Raw genomic sequence first — 25,458 nt, forward strand, 5'->3', positions numbered from 1 at the left:
GAAATGTTCAAAGCACATGAATCAAAGTGGGCTTTGGTTGAATGTACGTCACATGACGCATCTTGGCCCAAATCTGTAGAAAATCGCAAAACCCTGGAGGGACTGCTGAGTCCCCTGGGATAGGCTCCAGGCTCCCCTGTGACCCTGTTTAGGATAAGCGGTACAGAAAATGGATGGATGTTAGTGTGTATGTGAATATACGTAGTGTGCGCTGATTGGCCAGCTGTTGTAACGAGAGCTGCTTTTCAACTTTCCCAACATTTTGTCAGTGTGTTTCAATGTGACACACTCAAAAACAGAAGTGAAACCACACACGCATTATTTATTTATTGTTGTATCAACATCATGAGTATTGAAATTCAGTCAAATGAACAAACGCACATTTCTTTTAACCACTCGCTATCAGGCATTTCAAAAACATCAGGAAAATCTGAATCTGATCTATAGAAGAGTTTCAACACGGTGTGTGTGTGTGTGTGTGTGTGTGAGAGAGAGAGAGAGATGTGTGTTACTCTTCTGATTTGAACTGTTTAAATTGGATCATGCTCCTCACAAAGCTGATTGTACTTGAATGCAACTCTAGTCTTAATTTTAACAAAACACAAATCTATAGTTCACTGGTTTGTGTTTTAGCCCAGCCTCCTCAGTGCTTTGGCATCTGGCTCCACCCCCTTGGCTCACTGACTGTATCCACTTGGCCCCTTTCAATTTGGCCCCACCCTCTGTCTCCCTCGACCCACCCTCAGCCCCAATCAGCTTAAATGTTACATTTATGTGTTGGCATTTTTAGATACTTCATGCTTTAGATAGGAAAACATCTATGTACAACTACACTGATCAGACATTCCTCTGAAACAATATTAATTTTCATAATCATCATCATCATCATCATCATCATCATCATATAACCTCCTACATCACACAACAGCAGGTTCAGCAGCTGTACTTTTAGTTATGTAAATAATTGGGTGGAGCCAGAAATGTTGCATTGCAAAAGAGGTGGGGCTAAACTCTTCAGCCCTGCCACAATCATTCCTGAGCTTGTTGTTTAAGGCTGACTGGTTCATATGTGACTGGAGCCTCACTGGTCTGGTTTCCTGCATCATCCACAAGCCCTACCTCCTGTCCAGACTCCGCCCCCTCACCCTGTGCATATTCGGAGCTGTCAGACACCTCTGTTACGATGTAATGCGTTCCCTCGTCGTTTACAATCACTTGTGTTAGCCCTTCTCTCATCATCAGCTGGCTGGCAGCAAACTGCAGGACTTCCTCATGGGCGTGGCCCAACACCTGTACAACCTCTCCGTAAACTTGCACTGCCTCCTGGCCTTCCCCCTGGGCGTGTGCTTGTTGTTCGGTTGTGGTTCTGACGTCCTGCTGAGCAGCACCGTCCTGCTGGTCGATCTCGGACACTGCGCACAGCAGAGCATCCAGCGCTGTAGAGGGCGCTGTAGCCCTGTCCTGATTGGTTTCATGCGATGTTTGCTCTACCCTCTCCAACGAGCCTGACGACTCCACCAGGACGTAGTTTTTGTGTGTGTAGGGAATAATGCATCCATCCTGCGTAACCTGAAGCAGCTCACCGTTGACAGACGACATGGCCAGTGTTTGCAGAGTCGCAGCTGCCGATTCCTCCAGCTCCGCCTCCTCCATCTCTGTGCCCTGTAGCTCCGCCTCCTCTCTGTATCCCTGGATGATGATGACCTGCTGCAGTGTTTCGGCTCCTAAACGGCCCTCTTCTGGTGTGAAGGGGGCGTCGGCCTCCACGAACGACGACCCCTGACCTTTCAGCCGACACTCGAACGACTTTGATACAATTCCTGGACACACGAACACAGAATATTAAATCCAGCTCTCTATAGGAAACCCATGCACCATATATTTAAATTCTACTCATACTACTGTATTCATATAAAAAAAAAAAAAAATTCTCTCAGAACTGAAACAAGTCTTCGGTCTGTGTGTGAAGAAAGTCAGGGGAGTTCACTCCAATACCTGGGAAAGAAAAGTCTCAATTTCTGTCTGTCTCTGTCAACTTCTACTTTATGTATGAAAATGTTTGTGTGCGAAGGCAGACTCGGCTGCATACAGTGCAGCACTGACAGCTGTCATTCACACAGAGCGACAGAGTTTAAGATACAAACATCAACACAGAATGACAAACACGCACCCAGAGGATTCACAGCTGTCAATCAACCAGAGTGACAGCATACACACACACACACATACACATGCACAGGAGCCTCAAACACAACAGGGTTTTCATTCTCTCTAATTTTTCCTCCTGCGTGTATCAGATTTTATGCATAGTGTGTGTGTGTGTGTGTGTGTGTGTGTGTGTGCACGCAATGAGAATCAAATGCTCCATAAACTCAAACACACACACACACACACACACACAAAACCAGCTCATTCATAATGAACCCTTTTCAGAGAGAGATGGACAGATGAATGAAGGGAAAGGTAAACAAGTGCAAAGAGGAAGTAGGTGGATGAATAAACAGCCAGTGACAGAGGGATGGAGTGAGTGGAATGGAGTGGAGTGGAGTGGAGTGGACTGTGCTACCTGCGTGAAGGTAAGCGAGGTCAGGGTTCTCAATGTCGCGGTGTTTATCCTTAAGGTGGTTACGGAACTCGGATGGTGAATTGGTGCAGAAATCACAACGAGGGCAGTTGTACATCATCACACCCTCATGTTTCCCCGTGTGGAGGATGTGCTTACGGATATTCTCTGCACAGTTTGACCTGAGGGACAGAGACGGAAGGTAAGGGTGCAGGGAGTAGGGAGTAGGGTGTAGGGATTAGGGTATATATAGGATGTTACCTGTAGTCACACCAGGGGCAGCGGTATGGTTTCTCTCCTGTGTGAACGCGTTTGTGACGGGTCAAATGAGACTGAGTTGTGGAGGCAAAACTGCAGAGATCACAACGGAATGGACGCTCGCCTACACACACACACACAGAGAAAGATTAGTCACACAGTTGTATATGTATGAAAGAACATGTTTAGGTGTGTGTGTGTGTTACCTGTGTGTTGGCGCCGGTGTTTAGTGAGAGCATGTCGAGTTCCACCAGCAAAACCACAGAGATCACACAGAAATGACTTTTCACCTTAAAAAGAGACAGATTAACAACGAACCTTACGTACAAACCACTCCAAACAAAAAAGAAGAAACACCCCCCCCATAGCTCAGCCATAATCTACACTTGTTAACCCCAACCTTGTATATTAACCACACCCTCCAATACATTAACCACGCCTTCACAATTAGCCACTGATTAACTCATGCACACTGATCAGCCATAACATTAAAACCACCTGCCTAATATCGTGTAGGTCCGCCTTGTGCCACTAAAACAGCTCTGACCCAATGAGGTATGGACTGCTCAAGACCTCTGAAGGTGTGATGTGGTATCTGGCACCAAGACATTAGCAGCAGATCCTTTAAGTCCTGTAGGGTGCGAGGTGGGGGCTCCATGGATCGGACTTGTTTGTCCAGAACATCCCACAGATGCTCGATCGGATTGAGATCTGGGGAATCTGGAGGCCAAGTCACCACCTTGAACTCTTTGTTATGTTCCTCAAACCGTTCCTGAACAATGTTTGCAGTGTAGCAGGACGCATTATCCTGATGAAAAAGACCACTGATATTAGGGAATACCGTTGCCATGAAGGGGTGTACTTGGTCTGTGACAATGTTTAGGTAGGTGGTACGTATCAAAGTGACATCCACATGAATGCCAGGACCCAGCAGAATGTTGCCCAGAGCATCACACTTCCTCTGCAGGCTAGTCTTCTTCCCATAGTGCATCCTGGTGTCATCTTTTCCCCAGGTAAGCGATGCACACGCACCTGGCCGTCCACATGATGTAAAACCCTGAACCTGTCTCCGGTTCACCGGTTCTCCTTCCTTCGACCACTTTTGGTAGGTACTACCCAGTCGTCTAGCCATCACAATTTGGCCCTTGTCAAAGTCACTCAGATCCTTACGCTTGAACATTTGTCCTGCATCCAAAACATTGACTTTGAGAACTGACTGTTCACTTGCTACCTAATATATCCCACCCCTTGTGGTTATAGGTGCCATTGTAATGAAATAATCAAGGTTATTCACTTCACCTGCCAGTGGTTAATGTTATGGCTGATCGGTGTAAATTTATTATTATGTTAACCACACCCTCCACAAATTAAAAGTACCCCCCTAAGAAATTAGCCTCATGTTCGATACCAACACCCCCCACTACACCCCCTCACAAATTCACTTCAACTCCACCCCTTAACAATATAGCAATTTTTCTTCTTCTCATTGAGTTTGCACACACAGTGTAAGATGGAGGATGCAGGAAGGATGTGTGTGTGTGTGTGTGTGTGTTTACCTGTGTGCGTCCTGTAATGGTCCTTCATGGCCGAGTGTGTGAGAAAGGCATAGTGACAAGATGACCAAGGGCACTTAAAGGGTTTGTCTCCAGTGTGAAGCTTCATGTGGTTATTAAGGGCCCACTTCTCACTAAAACTCCGCTCACACAATTCACAATCATACTTCCTATACACACACACACAAATAAATCATCAAACACAACAGTAATATAGTAAAATTATATCAAGTACCAGAGTGCTACATACAGTGACCACTGAGACTGACTGCACAGAGAGACAGTGGTCTCTCTCCATGGAAAGTGCTGCTGGGTCAACAGTACTGATATGGCCATATAACAAAGCAACAGAGAGTAATGATCTTAATATTATACACACACAAACTCATACACTGCTGAATATGCAGCCAATTAATGCTCGCTATGTTTAATTTGAGCAATAATCACAATGTAATAAACACAGTTTATAATAAAAAAACGGTTATTAATGTGAAATCATTAGTGTGTGATGATTTCTCAGCTCCCATGATACCTTGCATTAAAGGTCAGGAGTATAATTAGGATTCAGTTCTGTCATATTTCAGAATTTATTTATTGTGTCTCTGAAAAAAATTGTCAAACACAAACATACACACGTCTCCTTAGTGGTGTAAAAACATCCATCGGTTTCGGGTGATGGATAGATGGATTGCAGGGATGAAAGTATGTGATGCTTTTTGGCTGTAATCTCTCTCTCTCTCTCTCTCTCTCTCTCTCACACAAAGCAGAGTTCCTGCTCCCACACTCTCCCTTACTCCATTATTTCTGAATCTGTAGTTAACATTCAGCCTGTGACAGAAGGGAAGTACCACTGTTCCAGTTGCAATTTGTTGATAACACACTGTGGGACAGGACCGACCTGCTCTGTGAAAGCTGGTTCAAGTATTCGTAGACTCAGACATGGCTGTCACACTAGCTCACCCTTCAACACTGCCTGGGTCTGAATTCACCTACTTGGTCACATGAATTCATGGCGACACCCATGTGTCTGGACAATCTGCAGGAGGACTTCTGAAGGAGCACGAGGAGGCTACCCTGCCAACTACGGGCCTGGCCAGTACTTCTGGCTGAGGACAATGGAGAAGACGAGGTTCATCCCAAACCTGAGAGACCAGAGCCCCTTAATCCTACATCAATCCATTCCAAAAGATACAAGCTAAAGAGGTATTTACATGGGAACAGCAAGTTAATGACAGCCTCAAACAATACAGGTTGTAGTGGAGAGGGACCTCTTATAGACACAATGTCCTCTCCCACCAGAGGACTTATTGTTCTTCTTGTGCTTTGAATGGCATCAACTAACCTACTGGTGATACCCAGCTCCAAGACAGACACTGATGTATCTGGTACAGCCAACACTGGTGGACCCTTGCAGGACTATGGGATTGGTTCCACAAATGGTCCAAAATTGTGGTATGTCAGTGCTGCAATGTAACAATACCCTATAAGTCAAGAGCTGTTTCCCTTTGTGATCCCACTACATCACCAAGGTGCCCCTTGAACACCGCAGCAGGGATCTGCATGGACCACTGTCACTTCAGTGCAGGAACATCGATGAATCTTGGTGATCTTCAATTACAGCACTGACTACCCTGAGGTACTGGCATTTAAGACAGCCACCAAGAGTATACAAGAAAATGTGGTTCAACCTATGGTCATAATGTCAAAGCCAGATAGATCTCTCCACTCCTGCAAATACTTTTGGGTGTTGAACGAGGTGTTGGAGTGATCCCCCCACTCCTGGAACAACATTGGGGTGCTGAACAAGGTATTGGAGTCATCTCTTCATTCCCCACTCCTGGATTTCTCCAGTCCTGCAACAACTTTTTCGTGAGCTGAATTAGGTGTCAGAGTCTGACACCTACTTGATGCCCAGAGTTGACAAGTTTGTCTGATGCCTTGCAAGGTCTAAGTAATTCTTAATAATTGATCTGGTTAGGTAGTGTTGGCAGTTACCCCTGGCCCCAAAAGCACAGTCAAAGATCATCTTCAGCATCCCCAGAGGTCTAAGGTGGTATCGAGCCCTTCTTTTTGGTCTCCAAACAGGTATGTGAGTTTCCAATGGTTCATGGACATCCTTCTTTAAGCCTGTCACTGGTACTCTACCACATACTGTACCTAGATTATGCTGTGCATTCATAGACGTGCACCTTCTCTGGAGGCACTGAGAAGGGTTGGATTAACCGCCAACCCAAGAAAATGCTTCCTGGGCTTATACCCTAGGCTGCCAGATCAGCTGTGACCTCCTGAGGTCACAGGAAAAGTAGAATAAGCTTCCTGCAGTCTACTAAGTCTACTAAGAACCAGGTATGTGTCTTTCCATAGTTGGGGGGATACTCTTGTTACATTTAACCAGATAATGTATACACTGTGTACATCCTCTACAGGACTGCATTACCCACATCACTATACACACAGTGACCATTGAGACTGACTGCAGAGGGAGAGATTGTGTGTGTGTGTGTGTGTGTGTGTGTGTGTTACCTCTCTTTTGGCTGGCCTAGTCCATGTTTTCCCAGCAAGTGTGTGTTCAGATGTTTCTTCATAACAAAAGCCCACCTACAACAACAACAGAGTGTGTGAGAAAGTATAAATGTACAGTGGTGCTTAAAAGTTTTAATTTTCTACATTTCTGCATACATTCCATCTAAACATCATCACACTAGTCCTACAAGTAGATAAAGAGAACCCAATTTAACAAATGAGAAACAAAATAATATATTTGGTTATTTATTTATTGAGGAAAATGATCCAAAATGACATATTGGTGGGTGGCAAACGTATGTGAACCTTTGCTTTCAGTATCTAGTGTGACCCCTCCCATGCAGCAATAACCGTCATTCCTGTTTATTACACATAACTTTATTGATGGACTTTAATGTTTGGATTTCTTTATACATGTGGATTTCTGGAGTAAATACCAAAGTCTGGTGAAAATTTCATGTGAATAGCCTCATTGGAAATATATTTACTGGAAAAAAATGTTGACGCATCCAATACTTATTTCTCTCGCTGTATATAGATCATTCTGAAGGGTTCACAAACTTTCAAGCAACACTGTATATGTGTGTTTGGTGTGTGTTCTCCTGAGTCAGTCAGTTGGCATTCATTATGTTTATCTCATATCGATAAAAACTCAGTGTTTTGGTTTTAAAAATGTTTTCACTCGTCCATTGAGGGCACTTAAAAAGGCAGACTAATACCACAGTATGACACACAAATACACACATTACAGCCCAAATGAACCTGGGTTAATTGAGCAGTAGGCTTTTATTAAAGCAATAATGTGTGTGTTAAGACTCAGCAGTGCTGTGCAAGAAGATATAGTTAGACAAACTACAAGTTACTCTACAAAAACACCCCTCAGTGCCTCTGTGGCCTAAACCAATCAGATCTATAAAGTCTGATTATTATTAAGTTTGTACCTAACTTAAAAAAGTGAAATGATCTCTTTCAGTTAAACTAATAATTAATTATGAAAATATGCAGACTCACCCACAGAGGTGACATTTGTACTCTCTCATGCCGAGGTGTCTCTTTACATGATTTCTGGCGTCTCCGAGTTGCGCCGTTGCAAAATTACAGATCTTACACATAAATGGCTTTGAACCTACAAAAAGCATATACAGATCAGAAAACGTGGAAAGGTGTGCTCAGAGATTTAGATCTTTTAGATTTATTTATTTAACCATATAACCACAGTAACCACTTTATCCTGGTCGGGGTCACAATGGATCCGGAGCCTATCCTGGGAACAGCGGGTGCGAGGCTGGAGTACACCCTGGATGGGACACCAGTCTATCGCAGAGCACCATGCACACACATTCATACACTTATTCACACCTAGGTGGCAATCTAGCACGGCCAATTCATCCGACCGCCATGTTTTTGGACAGTGGGAGGAAACCGGACAACCCGGAGGAAACCCAAACAAATGCAAAATGCCAGACAGAATCGAACTGGGGATCCTGGAGCCAAGTGGTGGCAATGCTACCTGCTGCACCACCATTCTGTACATAACACATTATTATTACTGTATACTGTGTGCTTGTGTAGTTCACTGTCCTTATTAGGTGTTATTGTTAGTGTAGAAGGAGACAGAGTGTGTACCTGTGTGTGTGCGGACATGTGCGAGGAAGGCCATGGAGTTGCTGCTCTTGCACACCTTGCCACAGTATTTACAAACGTTTCCAGGGTTCTCCTCTCTTTCGCGGTTGATCTGTTCCGTGTCCTCCATTACATACTTATTCACCTCACGCAGCAGCTCCTCGTGTTTCTCTTTGATGTGAACGAAAAGTTCTTGCTCCGAGTTGCAGGGCTCGTTACAGCGCACACACCGGAAGGCAGCGCCTCCGTCAGGCCGTTCGTCCACACTGCCGCGCTCCGTCCGCAGGTGTGCCGAGCTGCTTAGGTGTTGCTGCAGGCTGCTGTCCGAGTGGAAGGACTTCCCACATAGCAGACAGTGAAAGTGCTTCTCCTTCGATGAGTGTTTCATCGTGATGTGGACGTTCAGTCCGCTGAGCCCCTCCGCCAAAAACCCGCAGTCATCACACCGGACCCGCGTGCTCACTTCATGGCCCTCTGACATTTTTAGCATTTTTGAGGCTTGATGGAGGGATTTATACGACTCTCCGTCATCTTCGTCGCACGGTCCGTCTGTCGGCGCTTTCAAGGAAAAGACGCACTCGTCAAACGCAGTTGCTCTGAACACACGCTTCTCACTAGAGGGACTTTCAGCAGTCGTCTCACACACATCCTCCTCTTCTTCGTCTTCTTCTTCATCGTCATTATTATAATCATCATCATCATCATCATCGTCGTTGTTGTTGTATTCCTCCTCACCCTCCTCAGTATTTGATGGATCAGGGAACTCTAATGAGTCTTGAGGGGCATTTGTATCTTCACTGGACTTCATCTGTGGGTTAATATTCAGCTCTTTCTCACCTGCACTTCCTTTTACTGCTGCTGCTGCATTTCCTGCATCGTTATTCAGATCGTCATTACCACCAGAGTCTGGTTCTGGTTCTGGATCAATGTTCTGGTGCAAGGTTTTGTTGTTTTGCTGCGTGTTGTCACAAAGTTGGGGTTTGGTCTCAGTGTGTTGGTGCAAGTTGTCAGGATTTTGGTGTGCGTCTTCTATATTGTTGTCTGTGCTGTCTGATTGTCGGTTCGTGTTTTCAGCAAGTTGGCTTGTGTTCTCGTTGTGTTTATCCACTGTGTTGTCATGTTGGTGTGTGTTGTGCCGTTTCTGTAGGTATCTCTGGCGTTTGAGTTTGTGTTTCTCGGTCGCAGTGTGGCGTGACATCTCTCTGCGGGTCACTGCGTAATAACTGCATGCCAGACACACAAACTCGAAATCCCGCGTGTGTTTGCGGCGTACGTGCAGGGCCAGCGAAAGTGCAGAATGTGCAACAAAGTAACAATGATCGCATGAGTAAGCCGAGTCGTACTTGGGCTTTTTACAGGGAACATCACTTCCCGTTCCCTCCGTCTCTCCTGCAGTATCTGCATCATTTGGTGTTTCCTGCTGTGTGGCATTCGGGGCATTGTGCGATTTCTCGGTTGGCCCTGCCTCGCCGCTATGAGCTGGCTGTTCAGCATTTAGCATGATGACTGCCTCCTGTCCGTTGCCATCGCTCTGCACTCGTTTAATGTGCTTTTTGGTTTCACAGTGCCGGTCCATGTCACCTTTGGTCACGCAGGAGTAGTTGCACAGTTTGCAGTGGAAACTGTACAGACGGCTGTGTTTGCGGCGGATGTGCACGCTGAGGTTTGTGGGATTGGAGGCCACGAGGCCACAGTGACTGCAGCTCATTACCTGAGACGACTTGGGCCTTCCGCGTTTCCGTTTGTGTGGAGCATTAGCCTCCAATAACTCTGCTAAAGTGTGTTCAGCTGATTCTGTCTCACGAACATCTTCACTGATGTCCTCACTGATGCCCTCATCATGTTCACTCTCCCCGTCTCTACGTTTTTGTTCGTCTGATAGAATGACAAGCACTTTTTCAACACACTGCTCAAACAGCGGGCCAATGTTTTTCTCCATCGCCAAGTTTCGGTGGGACTCATCGCTCAAGTGTGCGCTCATCTCCTCTGCTGTGCAGGTGTAAAAACTGCAGCACCTGCAGTACAGACGCTCAAAACGCTGTGCTCCAGAGCCGAGCTGGTCTACAGGGGGTACAGCAGTGCCGAGCTGGTCTACAGGGGGTACACCAGAGCTGAGCTGGTCTACAGGGGGTACAACAGAGCCGAGCTGGTCTACAGGGGGTACACCAGAGCCGAGCTGGTCTACAGGGGGTACACCAGAGCCGAGCTGGTCTACAGAGAGTACACCAGTGTTGAGCTGGTCTACAGGGGGTACACCACACCCGAGCTGGTCTACAGGGGGTACACCAGTGTTGAGCTGGTCTACAGGGGGTACACCAGTGTTGAGCTGGTCTACAGGGGGTACACCAGTGTTGAGCTGGTCTACAGGGGGTACACCAGTGTTGAGCTGATCTACAGGGGGTACACCAGTGCCAAGGTGGTCTACAGGGGGTACACCAGAGCCGAGCTGGTCTATAGGGGGTACACCAGTGCAGAGCTGGTCTATAGGGAGTGTATCAGTGTTGAGGTGGTCTATAGGGAGTTCATTAGTGCTGAGCTGGTCTATAGGAGGTACACCAGAGCTGAGCTGGTCTATAGGGAGTTCATTAGCGCTGAGCTGGTCTATAGGGGGTGCGTCAGTGCTGAGCTGGTCTATTGGGGGGACTGTAGATTTCACTTGGTCTTTAGCAGGCAACTCCTCTGCAACATTTTCAACTGTGCGTGTTTCCTCTGCATCTGTCGTTCCCATCGCCTCGGCATGCAAGCTATTGTGTTTCCTCCTGCAGTGGATTTTCAGAGCAGTAGGAGTTTTAGCCACAAAGTCACACTCACGACACGCACGGCCATTATTCTCCTCTGAAGAGGCTACAGAAGCTGTGTGCACGCGTTCACACTGACTCGAAGTTCCTTCATTTTCACCATTATCTATAGCGCAATCAGGGAGAGCTCGTTCGTCTTTATTCTCAGGCCGCTCCTCGCACGTCTCCTTCCCTGATCGTAACTTCCTCTTCGGACAATCCATTTCTTCAGCTTTAATTAACCATTTCACAAAGCAGCTGTGAGAGAGGTTAAAAATTAATCAATACACAAGTAATTCTGGACAAATATAAATCGGCAAACAATGAAACAGAACTCATGCTTGTGATGGTGGGGAGAGTTTAATTTTTTTTAGGTTTAGGTTTTGCTGCCATCTAGTGTTGAATTATCAAACTCGCATTAGAAAAATGCTTACATATACATATGAATGTATGTATGTATGTATGTATGTATGTATGTATGTATGTATGTATGTATGTATGTGTATATTTTTAAAAAAATCTGTACAAAAATAATTTAGCTTAAGGTTAGATGCTAATATGGGTCTTGGATAATGCATTTCATATGAGATTTAAAATTTTAATACTATGTGTAAAATCCAGTTTCTCCACTTGGCACACATTCTAACAATTATAACAGATATGTCATTAACTTAACACATTATTACTATTACTATTCTAATTGTTGTTGCTGCTGCTGTTGTTACAAAATTTTTTTAAAAAGATGCATTTTTCATTTGCATTATTTTATTATTAATAATATGTTGTGTCTACGTTTAACAGAAAACGTAGAAAACAGTTTTCTGAGCACTTTGTAACTTTAAGTTTTCTGCTACAGGAGTTTTCAGGACAGAGGACTTTGTGCCATAGAAAATAAATTGTAACCATTGATAAATTGCTGTGGTATAATAGGGATAAAAACCTTTTGAGATATGCTGCTGTTAGAAAATAAATCTAATTTGGGGTGGTATCAGTAACTCTGCTTCACTTCGGGCTGCATCACACCACCCCGTCGTTGATTATTTTCCTATAAAAGCACACCCCCGTTATGTTTATTCCTTACATAACAGTAGCTCTGAAAGTAGTGCTGGCTATAATTAAAATCAGAGGTTTATTTTACTGCGCTCGTTCTAATACATTATCGTGTCTGTATTAATGGCTAATTCACTGGGATTCTATGGCAGATGCTACAAAATAGTCTAAGACTAAGAATACACAGTTTGTGCTTTCCAAATTCCATGTAACGTAACGCTGCATTTCGTGTCTTATTAAATTCCAGAGTGATTAAAAAGGAAGCTGGTGAGAAAATGGTTGCCGTAAATCGAGTGATAACAGGAACTAATGTTCACAGATGTTCCACAAGATTAAATGTAACTAAAAACAGATAAAGTATGAGACATTCTTTAATTTAATTTTTTTTTAATTGTAATCATACGCAAATTGCTGTGGTGGAAGAAGGATAAAACACTATGCGACGTACTGGTAATGGAATACAATCAGCTTCTGGGTGGTAACGGCCACATCACACTCTAATGCTCTAATAACAGCATGTCTGAAAGTGTTTCATTTCTTATATAAAGCTCTTATGATTTTTACAACTCTTCTGGAGTTGTGTGATCACAACTCATGTCAAAAACTACCACAGACTGAACAATACAGTGTGTACTGTTTGAAGTTATTACAAGTGTTCACTTGTCGAAAGTCTGGACACATACTGTACACAATTGGTTCTCCAGTTTTTAATGAAAGTAAGAATTATAGTAAAGGAAACTGAGGTGAAAATGTATAGGTTGTATAAAGTATAGATCACATATACTATATCACACTATAAAGCTAGAAGTTTGTGGACGCCTGACTATAACACTCGTGCTTTTTGTACATCCCCTTCCAGATTTAGTCCCCCTTTGCTGTTATAATATCCCCCCACTCTTCTGGGAAGGCTTTCCAATAGCTTTTGGAGCGTGTCTGTGGGGATTTGTGTCCATTCATTCTACAAGAGCATTAGTGAGGTCAGATGCTGATGTTGGGTGATGGGGTCTGGGGTGAAGTTGGCAGTCCAGTTCATCCCAAAAGGTGTTCAGTGGGGTTGAGGTGCAGGCCACTCGAGTTCTTCACCCCAACTTTGGCAAACCATGTCTTCATGGAGCTCACGTTTTACACAGGGGCATTGTCATGCTGGAACAGGTTTGAGCCTTTTAGTTCCTGTTAAGGGAAATTGTAACGCTACAGCGTACTAAGACAACCTATACAATTGTATGCTTCCAACTTTGTGGCAACAGTTTGGGTTAGATCCACATATGGGTGTAATAGTCAGGTGTCCACATACTTTTGAAACAACAAACATTCAGAAGTTGTTCATGCAGTTTGTGTGTGTGTGTGTGTGTATATATATATATATATATATATATATATATATATATATATATATATATATATATAGTTGTTTAATTAGAAATATTAATCATGCACATAGAAGGAATGATTTAACAGCAGTGTGTTTAAAATACACCCATCCCGCCTAAACAGCCAAGCCTACCATTGCTACAACGCCAAGATAGACCCGATTTCAACATCCAGCTTCTTTTTTTTTAATTTTTACTATTTATTATGTTATTAGATCAAAATCGCCAATTTAACACAACAAACCCTGACACAACCGGAACGTTTATGTAAAACGCAACGGATTTCAGCGCAAACACACTTCCTATTGATACAAACCCATGAACGGCGTGTAATCTGTCCAATAGGAAGGCTGAACAGGGTGTCACTAACCAATAGGAAGCGCCAGAGGCGGGGATTATGGGTTGTCAGGCTCAGAAAACGACGGCAGCACAGAGGCCCAAAAAGGCCACGATTTGCGACCTCCAAAACACATGAGTTTGCACGCTATAAAACAACACGAATATGTTTTGTAACAGCCACCGGCCATACAGAAATATTTTACGCTGTTAAAAATGCCACCAAAACGACAGTTTGTCCTTGTTTACCTCAAATAATTCCCGTTTCACTCAGTCCGCGCTTTCTGAGCTTAGTCACCAGCGGCGTTCCGTAGTGCGGTCGTGACGTCACACGCTCAAGTCCGCAGTATGAGGGGCTGAAAATAAAATGGCGGCGATTTTCTGAACCAATAGTAGTGGGGGTTTTTTTCTCTTCAAAATTGGACTCCTTATTATCACATATACCCTGTGACCCTGACTAGGGTGAAGCACTTACTAAATATGAACGAACGAACGAATGAATGAAAGAATGAATGAACGTACTGGCTACTATATTATAAGTGGGGTTTGGTATTAATAGTTTGTATACTGTACTAGTGGTTTCTAAAGTGGGGGCCGCCAGGGGGGGCCCGGGGGGCCTCAACAATTTGGTGTGAAAAATAAGTAAATGCATGATTTATATATATATATATATATATATATATATATATATATATATATATATATATATATAATTCCTAATGTAATGTAAAAATGTAAGATGTAATTATTAATAATAAAAAAAAGGGATATATTCAGAAGTCTGTATTTTTAATGTGTTTTAAAGACATCTTGCAAAAGGGGGGCCTCGGTCAAATTTGAATGCCCTTTGGGGGGCCTTGCCCTGGAAAAGTTTGGGAACCGCTGTACTATACCATTTCGGACACGGCCAATGTACATGGTCGACTTTTATTTTGACAGGCTGTGTTGAGTGACACACAGGAAATGGAAACAGCTGTGTTGACTGTCTTGGCTGACTTTCAGGCGATCTTTATAATTTTATGAGTGTGGAGAAAAATTGATTGACAGCGTTTGGTGTGTCCGGTAATTACAAGATGTTAACTAATTAATGTTAAGCCTGTTTGTGGTGTCGGCTTGTATATTGTTTTATTATTAGTTTATTCCACCTAACAGAGGTGAGCTGGGTTGTTTCCTGGCTAGCGAGTGTTCGCTGATAGACGAAGAAGAAGGGAGGAAAACATAATGATATCGTGTTTCTGAGCAAATGTTAACTGTTTATCTATTGGTCCGCTGACCTTCTTTAAACCACACAGACTATCCAAGTAAAACTTTGATAGAATTAGCTAGCAATATGTATATGTTGTCATCAGTAACGCTTAACGTTGTTGTTCTGAATCTGTCAAGCGGCTGAATTCCAAATGAACGCTTACTACGTATACACTACTACACAGGCCGTGCTGTCATCACTCCTCCACTCAGCCTAGTTAGTGCACTACCTGTCCAATAGGGAAGTATTTGGGATGCGGCTAATGTCAACGATATGTAGCATTAGCTCGTGTAAATTCTTTTTGTCTACACGAAAAGTTATCATTTTTATACCGTGTGTATTGTTATTGCATTCTATTGCGTATTCTATTCTATTGTGTTTTATATTCTATTCTATTCTATTGTGTATTGTATTCTGTTAGCTTGTTCGGTTTCAGTTTCTTGGTGTTGATAATCTCCGGAGTCGATACCACACAAACAAGCAACGTTTTTACTCATTTTCGATGCAAATACTACAAGATTGCAGATGCTTCTGGTATAAGTGAAAGCTTTTTAGACAGCCACCGTTCTCTCCTACTCTCACATTATTTCATATGTGAGCCGAATCGGTTTTACTGGGTAGAATTGACTCTGAATCTTTCAACCGACTCCGGATTGACTCTATGAATCGAATCTTTCGAATCGAAATCCTGATACTGTGCAATATTGTGAGCCATTGTAATATACAGAAATGGACTTGATGGCTGTTCACTTTTTATAATAACGCTTAATTACGATTGCGTTGATTACATTTGCGTCTTATAGTATCAATATATGATAATTTATTATGATGATCTATGACATTGCTTCCTGTCAAAGCTTACTGTAGTCTGGTTTTTCCCTACGCAGGTGTACAAAGAAGAATGAGTTCAAAAACTGAACGGCGAGGAATCTACGTGGATCAGGCAGCCCTGCTCTGCAAGAAAGGCTGCGGGTTTTTTGGTAACTCAGCCTGGGGAGGTTTCTGCTCCAAATGTTGGCGTGAGGAGAACCAGAAAGATCGATCCAAGCAGATTGAGGAGGACCACGCGCTAGCAGAGAGGTGAGATTAAATGTGGCTGAGGAAAGGAGAGGGTCAAACAAGGAATGACTTCATGTCATTATCCTTATTGAGTTCAAAGCCCGACAATGATGCAGCTGTCTGTGACCAGGGGACGAGAGACCAAAATTGCCCGTACTCTCTGGGTAGGCAGGATGGCTTACTAACTCTCTCTCACCTGTCAGTCACAGTGACACTGACCAATCATGGGTGCCTGTGAGCCCATGTATGTGGAAGACGGCATATAGCGTTTTCTTTCAAGTGTGTTACGCTGTCCTGTGACACAGCATGAACAGCAGTTCATAAAGATACAGCTGGTTGGCTTCACGTTTCTTGGAGGAAGCATGTCTTAGCTTTCACCCTCCCTGATTGGTAGCTGACAGGGGAGAGCTGACTGGTTGGTGGGGGGGGATTTGGCAGGTGAACAAGTTGGGGAGATAAATAAGGGGAAATGGATTGAAGATATGTGCATTTGTCATAAAAAAAAAACACCTAGCCACATTTATCACATTTATATAAAGTGGATATTGTACAGCCTCATACTCTCCACACATGTGGTTTTTTTGTATTGTAGTTTTATGCTATGCGTGACTTCTTGTGTATATTGTTTTATTCTTGTTGTTGTTCTTGTGTTTGTTTTTTGTTTTTTTTGTCAACCAGACTACAAAGAGAAGAAGAGGCAACCTATGCAGGCAGCAACGCGGGGGCGCGGTCAGGGAACTCGTCCACCCAGCTGAGCAAACCAGAAGAGAAAAGGAATAGTCAAAAACCACTCACTGTCCCCGCAGGAAAGAAATTTTTCTCCACACTTGCAAAGACGACCCTAGGGAGAGGTAAGTCTGTGGTGTTGTTTTTTTTCGAAGATATAATCTGTTAACATTACAAATTTTTTTGATTAGACGAATATAAGATGGACGTTCTGGTTATTCCAGATGAGACATGAAATGAAGATGTTGTCTCTCTAAATTTGAAGAATCTGTGAGTCATTTTTGACAACACCTTGTGTAAAAAGCACATGAGTAATGTCTGTAAAACAGCTCACTGTATTGTCTTTAAGGATTGTGACGTTCTGTCCGCTTGTGATCATGAGAGGGTTGACATGCTTTTGTGTCCGTTAGATTGGATTACTGTAATTCTGCCTTATCTGTCTGACTCAAGAGCTCTAATACTTCTGTACAATGCATTTAAAATGCTGATGCCAGAATCCTCACACATAAGAATAAGGGCCCTCATTACGCTGGTACTATTATCTATATGTATCTTTTATAAATGTGTTCATGACTCTATTGTGTAAGGAATAAAACACTTGGGAGTATGCTATTAAAGGAAAATAAATATCAATGATTGTTCTCTACTAGCAGCACATCCTAACATGTGTTGTTTCTCTTCTACCACAGCAATTTTTGGCCCTAGTATTTTTATTTAATAAAGAATATCACATTGTACATTTTATCTAGGCCTATTTGTAGTTACATTTTAAGTTAGAAGTGGAAACAAGTTAGTTCCTGTTATCTGTTATTTTAGAGCAGCCATTAGCAGTCATTCCCTAACTTTGTCTTGAAGCTAATAAGACAAAAATATATTTAAAAAAAAATAAAGAGAAACCACAAAGAGTCCTCTGTCTTGAAGAGTTTCTTCACTATGTTAATGATTATATTTTTCTTTGTTGAATAACAACAGGTTTGTAATGCACGGGCGAATTAGAGAAGCTATGGGCGAGGATGCTTGGCATGTATTAAGGGAAAATCCAAAGATCGTAATCTGTATCCTTAGCAGGGGTCAAAACACAGGCAAGCGACACAAAACAAGCATAATCTGTTCTCAAAAATGAGAGAAACAGGCGTTATTCAAAACCAGAAAGTATACTGAGACATTGAATTCTGACCCAGCAGAACTAATCAAAAACTAACACAAAACAGCTGAACACAGCTGGATAGCAAACCAGTGACAGGACATAAACCCGCTGTTGTGCTTTTTGCCATGAGAACTGCAAAAAACGGAGAATCTGTGACAACATTTTAAGAAACCATGTACTATTATTATTATTATTATTATTATTATTAGACTTGCAGTGCTTTGAATCCAAAGCGACTTACAAATGAGGAAATACAAGCAAGTCTAGTCCAGCTGAACCCCATTATAAATGCAGTTTCATCGATTTGGGGAATTAGTAACGATGGAGGCAAATACATTTCCACACAGGTCCAGTTGTTATTGGATAACTTTTTTTTTTTTTTGCTTCAATAAATAATATTATCATTTAATGTTCACGTTAATTGCCTTTGCTTTATCTTCGATTTTGTTTTCATTTCTGAAATATCTTTAGTATGAGACACACAAAAACAGAAGAAATCAGGATGAGGGTAAATACTTTTTCACAGCACTGTAGATTATGTGCCACGCCTATATGTAAGTCCCTGTGTATGAGCAGTTACTATAGAAACTAAGAACATATTAGACCAAGTGCGTTAATAATAAACCTGTGATTTGTCTTTGCAGCATTAATGGAGTAGACGAATTGTGGTGTCGTAGTATTTAAATGTCTTCATTGACTTCATTGACCCTCTCTGTCTTGGGGGACGGGGGTTGGGTGTTGGATATGTTCATGCTGGATCATGTGTGTTATCAGTCAGTAGTGTGCAGCAGTGTTACGTACAGAGTGCTGCTTTGTTAGTCTGATTAAATCGTGTGAGAAGTGATGATAAAGTTTCCACAACAGCATTCCTACTGGAAAGATAAATCTGGACGTGTGTTTTGCTTATCTGTTCAAGAGCTGTAAGGGAAAGGGTGTGTGTGTGTGTGTGTGTGTGTGCGCATACATACAGAAGTTCATGCCCCTGCACTGTCAGCATTCTTTGCCATTTTAGTTGAATGACACTTTATTTCCTGTTGTGTTTAAAAAATAAAAAGCCTCGAAAAGGCGTGTGGCATCATTAGACATGTTTTATATATATATATTTTTCTATAAAGCATTTATAAAATGGCCGTCATATAAGGAAATGACAGTTGCTGGCATTCTATACTGACAACATCAATATTCAGTAAAATATTTGTATTTTTTTTTAACCCAGATACGTAATGTACCATCATTATTTTGGTAGCTTACACCCATAGGTGCTTTCAGAACGTTAAGAGAGCCTGCTTGTTTATGTATTATTGTCTAACGTGCTTTGGTGGTATTAAGCGGTAAGGGATAATACAATATATGATGAACTGCTTGGGTTTTTTTTTTCCCCCCATCAGATGTTAATGTTCCCAGCCAGCCAGCTCCCACCACCTCCATCAGCCAGCAGCCTGTTGTAGAACCAGACCAAGCCACAAGACAGTTCATCGATTTCCTGAAGACCGTGCAAAAGCCTGGACGGGATATTTTTAAACAGTGCCATTCGTTCTGTCACAGTGTAGCTTACAAGAAGGTACTTAAATTGTATTCAGCTTTTTTTTTTTTATTTAAAGGAGGCGAATTCTGTTTATTAGGGGTGCAACTCAATGCAACAATCTGCATATGTATCTGCTTAGTGCTCCAAATATCCGTATCTGTATTTGGATTTAAACCCAAAGTGGGTGTGGTCTAAAACAGGTGTGTGTTTGTTTATTTATTTAGATTTTATTTTTTTTAATTAACAAATATGTAGAATTGTGTTCATACCTGCCAGCAGTATTTTCTAATGAGCTTAGTTGGGTCTACTTCCCAAAATATAAACAAAATAGTAGCCTAATATTAAGTCACTGTGACCCTGACCAGGCAGCTATTAAGGATGAATGAATGAATGAACAATGATGCAACATGCAATACCACATGGTTGTGCAGCAAGCTTCATATCTTGCGACCTTTTTTTTTTTTGGTTCTGATGCACACCTCTAGTCTCAGCCTAATGTAACGTGGAAGAAAAAGACTCCTATTTGTATCTCTATTCATATCTGTTTAGAACACATTATCTGCTTGTTCCAAAGATGTATTCATATTTGGTTATCATCATTGTTGCTACAGTGTATCATGGGTACTATATTCAAGTTATTTCATGTACATTTACAATTAACACTTTAGTCTGATGCAGTTTGAATACAATGCCTGATATCTGCTTGCTAGTTGACATGCGTGTGTTTCTCTGACATTTCTTTCAGGATCTTGGCGCGGAGGATCTCTCAGAATCTGTGCAAGACTTTTACCAGAACCTGTCTGACCGATTACACACTGTCTACAAAGGTACTGAGAATACAAAGTTAAAACATAGCATTAAAGCCAAACGTTATTAAAGGGTTTATAGATCAGATGATTATGAATGGGATTGTTCATGTGTTGTGTGTTGTTGGGTGTGTGTGTGTGTGTGTGTGTGTGTGACAGGGAGTCCAGAGCGAATCGAGGTAATAATGGATGAAGTGGAGAAGTACATAACGCTGCAGTTGTATGAACAGGCCTTCTGTCCTGAATCCGCAGACGATGAGGTCAAAGACTTGGCCATCCAGAAGAGAATCAGGTGGGACATTAGAGGACAGCAGTGGCCAATCACACACTTATTTCGTCAGCAAATCTACTAATTGTCATTTTCCTTCATTGTGTATTTTAGTTGAGAGTCTAATTAAAAGCATGTGTGTATGTTTAGGGCTTTGCACTGGGTTACGGTTCAGATGCTGTGCGCTCCACTAAAAGAGGAGATCCCTGCAGTGTCGGACAGTCTGGATAAGGCCATTACTGGTAAGGTATCCGTTGTTGATGGAATGGTGTGATGCAGTCTGTTCCAAAGTAGAGTTACTTTAACCACCATGAAGTATTTTATTTCTCTTACATCACAATGCAAAGCAGTTGTATACCTATTAAAGAACAACCACACCTGTCCATTTTTAGTTACGTTTAAAGTTGTGGAACTTTTCACAAAACGCATTAGTTCCTGTTATCAGTTAAGAGTTAACATGTCACAGCTGTTTTGGGTTTTATATTGCTTATTCTAACTTAAAGCAAACTCACTGTTTCCATAGTTTTGTTTTGTTTTTCCCCATCAACATTCTTTAGTGTGGTTATACTGTAGGTGCGGGTGTATGGTGATATGATTAGGTGTTCTGTTTCTTGATGATGTTTCTCACTTTGTTTTGGGATGATCCATACAAAGCCCCACTAAGCACGGCTTTTTAATGCTCCTTGCTACAGATATAATTGAGATGGACTCCAAGCGTGTGCCCAGGGATAAGCTGGGTTACGTCACCAGGTGCAGTAAGCACATCTTCAGCGCAATTAAGCGCAGCAAGAGAGAGGCTGCGTCGGCTGACGACTTCCTCCCGGCGCTCATCTACGTGGTGCTGAAGGCCAACCCGCCCCGGCTGCAGTCCAACATCCAGTACATCACCCGCTTCTGCAACCCCAGGCGCCTCATGAGCGGCGAGGATGGATATTACTTCACCAACCTGGTGCGCCTTTAACTTAAACTCTGCTCGCGAATATTTCAACAGGAACACTGTAAACTGGAAAAGGAAGCGAGATTGGCATGTGACGTATCCCTAGTTCTATTATAATAGCATTTTAATAAAAATGAATTTTGGGGTCACTTTTTGGTATCTCAAATATATATCGCCTTTATTTTGGTGTGGGTGTACGTTTTGAGCACTATTTATAATACTCTAATATAAACGTTATTACGGTAATTGGTTTGTAAGTTCAAGACGTGCCCATGAGAAACATGTTAAACAGTGCCTGACTGAATGTCTATCTCTCTATCTGTGTTGGTTCTCATTTAGTGCTGTGCCATAGCTTTCATAGAGAAGCTGGATGCTCAGTCTCTAAACCTGAGTCCAGAGGAATTTGAACTCTACATGTCTGACCAGGCGTCCCCTGACAGGCCACAGGCCCCTGGAATCTCTTTTTCCTCGTCCTCTTCATCACGTAGTGGCCCCAGAGCGGACAGGCCGGAGAACGACCTCATCGACTGGGGAGATGGAGTGGAGGCCTCTGTTCAGGATGTCCTGGATGGGCTTCACCTGGACTCTTGCGCTCCGTCCACCTCTGCGATCGACTCGGACAATGTAGACAGCGAGGGGCTACCGCCTCCTCTACAGCCTCAGGTTTTTGCTGGGTAGCTCTGTACCAGATCGCACCACCCACTGAGTTCCTCTGTAATTGACTGTTGGTATTTAACATGCTCCTGTGTGTGGGCCCTACTGACTGCAAGCTGATACGAAGTGGGAGATGGCATCCTCACTTAATCAGCAATCTGTCTCCTTATCTTTCCGTTATTTGGGGAAAGGGATTTGCACATGTTTATTCTGTTACAGCTGAGCTCAGCACTCTCAGCATTTACGTTTCCGGTAAAACTTCATATTTTATGATCGAGTTAGCCAACACTCTAGAGTGACAGCACACGAGGTTTTCCAATGGCTAGCTAACTTTCTGTCACTATGTTTGACAGGCATGGGCAACGTGAAGCAAAATAATTGTAAAAGTTAAAGGTGCAGTATGTAATAATTAAAAGCGTTACTGTAAACCTATAAACATATCATTTGAGTTATACTTCAGGAAAAAAAATTTGATTCACAAAATTGCCTTTTAACAGATCTATTTAGTTCACTATGGCTCTTTTTTTTTCTTTTTTTTTTCTTTTTTTTGCCCCCCCCCTCCCGAAATTAGCTCCGCCCCCTGACACTCTGAAAAGGTTCATTTAATTTATTCAGGCAGGTAGCTACGGGCTTTAAAAATGATAAATTGCTCCTGTAAAGGTAGCAGGCTGCATGGTGACAAGAAGTAAGCTCCACTGCAGTTCATGAACTCTAGAATTAGAAAAAAAAATAAGTAAAAGGTTTTAAAAAAAGAAAGAAAGAAAGAAAATCTGTTTGTTCTGTACATTTTTACAATTACTGAAGAAACATGTACAGTGCCCTCCACTGATATTGGCACCCTTGGTAAATATGAGCAAAGAACGCTGTGAAAAATTGTCTTTATCTTTTAACATTTTGATATTTTGTTTACAAAAACTCTGCTCTCATGGATATCAAACAATTGCAAACACAACACAGGTCTATCAAAAAAAAATTAAATGAAAACTTGATTGCCTCTGCCAGAAAGCTTAAAATGGGCCGTGGTTGGATCTTCCAGCAGGACAGTGATCCAAAACATACATCACAAATCAACACCAAAACATACATCACAATCGACTGACCACAAAATCAAGGTCCTGCCATGTCCATCCCAGTCCCCTGACTTGAACCCCATAGAAAACCTGTGGAATGAACTGAAGAGGAGAGTCCACCAGCATGGACCTCGAAATTTGAAGGATCTGGAGAGATTCTGTATGGACGAATGGTCTCCGATCCCTTGCCATGTATTCTCCAACCTCATCAGAGCAAAGACTCAGAGACTCAGTTATCTTTGCAAAGGGAGGTAGCACAAAGTATTGACTAAAAGGGCGCCAATAATTGTCGCACACCTATATTTAACAAAGTTTTTTTTGTTTTGTTTTTTGCATAAACCTGTGTTATGTTTGCAATTGTTTGATATCCATGAGCGCATTGTATTTTTCTGAACAAAATATCAAAAGGTTAAACTATAAAGACACTTTTTCACAGCCTTCTTTGCTCATATTAACCAAGCGTGCCAATATGAGTGGAGGACACTGTATCTATGGAATATTAAAAGTTTCTAATAAGGCAACATACAATATTTGCGTAGTAAACATAGCTTCAGTTCGATTCAATGTCTGGAAGGCAAGTGAGCAGGTTATTCTGGACCATTTGACTGTTTATTATTATTAACATGACCTCAGTGTGCATTCACAGCCCATTGAATGAGTGTTGGCCGACTCTCTCACTCATCCTTTCTGCCATGGTAACTTTCACTGTCTTAAGGTAGCTATATTTATGCACTTAAATTCCTCGGTATTCCTTGGTCTTACCCATTGTTTGCTGTAAGGAAATTCAGTTGAAAGGAACTGTATCTAAACCAGCTTCACATAGCTAAGCCAAGTCAAAATGCATTTATTGTTCCTTTTTATTAATGCGAAAAATACGAGTATCTAGAATTTAAGTATTATTCAGGTTTATACCTTCCTCTTCTGCACAGCGGATTGAATTCATGTAGGATTTTATCTTGTCCACGGACTACGTGTTATTTATTTTTAGAATATTTAATTGATATTGTGGGTTTGCAGTCAATTTATTCAGTGGATTATAAACTTTCAAGCCGTGTGAATAATAATTTTAGCATTATGTCATTTTAATCCATCTTGTCCAACATGCACATACTGTGCATTGTGTTATAATTATGAAGTTGATGATGCACTGTGAACAGGTTTAATTCCGTAACACCAGCTCATCCCTAAAGCGCATGTATTTCTTGCTTCAATAGACACTACAATTTAAGTGCAGCATTCAGGATACCAGTCAAAAACAATGCGATGTTAAACAGTGATTCTGTTTTTCTTTTGTTTAGTTTTTTTACTGGACCACTAACGAGGATTTGCTGAAATTAGTAGCCCAATAAATTCAGTAGCAATGGCTTGAATTTTCCTGATTTGACGTTTAAAAAAACTACTAAGTCTTGCTTATTCTGCGTATGAGATAAAGAGCAGTCATTTTTAATACCGGTCACAATACCGATGCTGTCTGACGCAAACCTCCGTTATTAAGATCGATGTATTTGTAACATTCTGGGTAAGATGAACACCGAATGCCTCCTCTAGTGTTTGTTCAGAGTATGCTTGAGGTCTATGAGCCAAAATGCTTGATAATATATGACCTAACTGTAGCTAAAGGGCATGGATGTATATTATGGATCGCTGTAGAGTGCATCAGAACTCTGTATGTATTTATGTATGTATCTTAAAAATAAATCGTCATTTGCGAGACATTTTTGCCACATGCATCTACTGCATATATTACTGCAACATTATTAGGTTATGCCCATGTGCAGGTTTGGCAGTTCACTGTAAAAGCCTATTTATGCAGTGAAACTTTTTTAAAACAAAAAAACTGAGAATTAAAGCCTGAGAATGATTGAAGGAATAAATTGTGTTTTGTTGTTTTGCTTAGTTCGCTTTTAATATGTTGAGCGGACATTTCCAGCGATTCTTTCACTCTGATTGTGCAAGTGACAGTGTGT

General features: G+C 42.0%; 2 protein-coding genes across 4 annotated transcripts; one reads left to right on the forward strand and one right to left on the reverse strand.

Annotated features, from left to right (window-relative positions):
- Positions 1 to 312: 312 nt before the first annotated feature.
- On the reverse strand, positions 313 to 14,638 carry znf407 (zinc finger protein 407). 3 transcript variants are annotated; one of them, XM_053651538.1, is made up of 10 exons: positions 14,303 to 14,638; positions 14,034 to 14,201; positions 8,524 to 11,555; positions 7,909 to 8,023; positions 6,898 to 6,972; positions 4,378 to 4,544; positions 3,028 to 3,111; positions 2,825 to 2,945; positions 2,567 to 2,745; positions 313 to 1,820 (listed from the first exon to the last, which is right to left on the reverse strand). In XM_053651538.1, the coding sequence occupies exons 3-10, from the start codon at positions 11,519 to 11,521 to the stop codon at positions 1,030 to 1,032; spliced, it is 4,530 nt and encodes a 1,509-aa protein (XP_053507513.1). In that variant the 5' UTR covers positions 11,522 to 11,555; positions 14,034 to 14,201; positions 14,303 to 14,638; the 3' UTR covers positions 313 to 1,029. The 3 variants fall into 3 exon arrangements, with proteins under 3 accessions (XP_053507513.1, XP_053507510.1, XP_053507511.1); XM_053651535.1 differs by lacking the exon at positions 14,034 to 14,201; XM_053651536.1 differs by lacking the exon at positions 14,303 to 14,638 and having other exon boundaries at positions 14,034 to 14,288.
- A 354-nt stretch (positions 14,639 to 14,992) lies between these two features.
- On the forward strand, positions 14,993 to 25,365 carry rabgef1l (RAB guanine nucleotide exchange factor (GEF) 1, like). The gene is made up of 9 exons (XM_053651567.1): positions 14,993 to 15,115; positions 16,187 to 16,379; positions 17,037 to 17,209; positions 19,620 to 19,792; positions 20,502 to 20,583; positions 20,722 to 20,854; positions 20,981 to 21,072; positions 21,523 to 21,779; positions 22,107 to 25,365. The coding sequence occupies exons 2-9, from the start codon at positions 16,201 to 16,203 to the stop codon at positions 22,443 to 22,445; spliced, it is 1,428 nt and encodes a 475-aa protein (XP_053507542.1). The 5' UTR covers positions 14,993 to 15,115; positions 16,187 to 16,200; the 3' UTR covers positions 22,446 to 25,365.
- Positions 25,366 to 25,458: the final 93 nt, after the last annotated feature.

The sequence above is a fragment of the Ictalurus furcatus genome, chromosome 20, assembly GCF_023375685.1.
Source record: "Ictalurus furcatus strain D&B chromosome 20, Billie_1.0, whole genome shotgun sequence".
Taxonomy (NCBI): domain Eukaryota; kingdom Metazoa; phylum Chordata; class Actinopteri; order Siluriformes; family Ictaluridae; genus Ictalurus; species Ictalurus furcatus.

Coding starts and splice junctions, on each gene's coding strand:
- rabgef1l (XM_053651567.1), top strand. CDS start 16,201: ATGAGTTCAAAAACTGAACGGCGAGGAATCTACGTGGATCAGGCAGCC. Junction 16,380..17,036: donor GACCACGCGCTAGCAGAGAG/GTGAGATTAAAT, acceptor TTTGTCAACCAG/ACTACAAAGAGAAGAAGAGG. Junction 19,793..20,501: donor ACAGTGTAGCTTACAAGAAG/GTACTTAAATTG, acceptor CATTTCTTTCAG/GATCTTGGCGCGGAGGATCT.
- znf407 (XM_053651535.1), bottom strand. CDS start 11,521: ATGGATTGTCCGAAGAGGAAGTTACGATCAGGGAAGGAGACGTGCGAG. Junction 8,024..8,523: donor ACATGTCCGCACACACACAG/GTACACACTCTG, acceptor TGCTTTTTGTAG/GTTCAAAGCCATTTATGTGT. Junction 3,112..4,377: donor CCATTACAGGACGCACACAG/GTAAACACACAC, acceptor TCTCTTTTTAAG/GTGAAAAGTCATTTCTGTGT.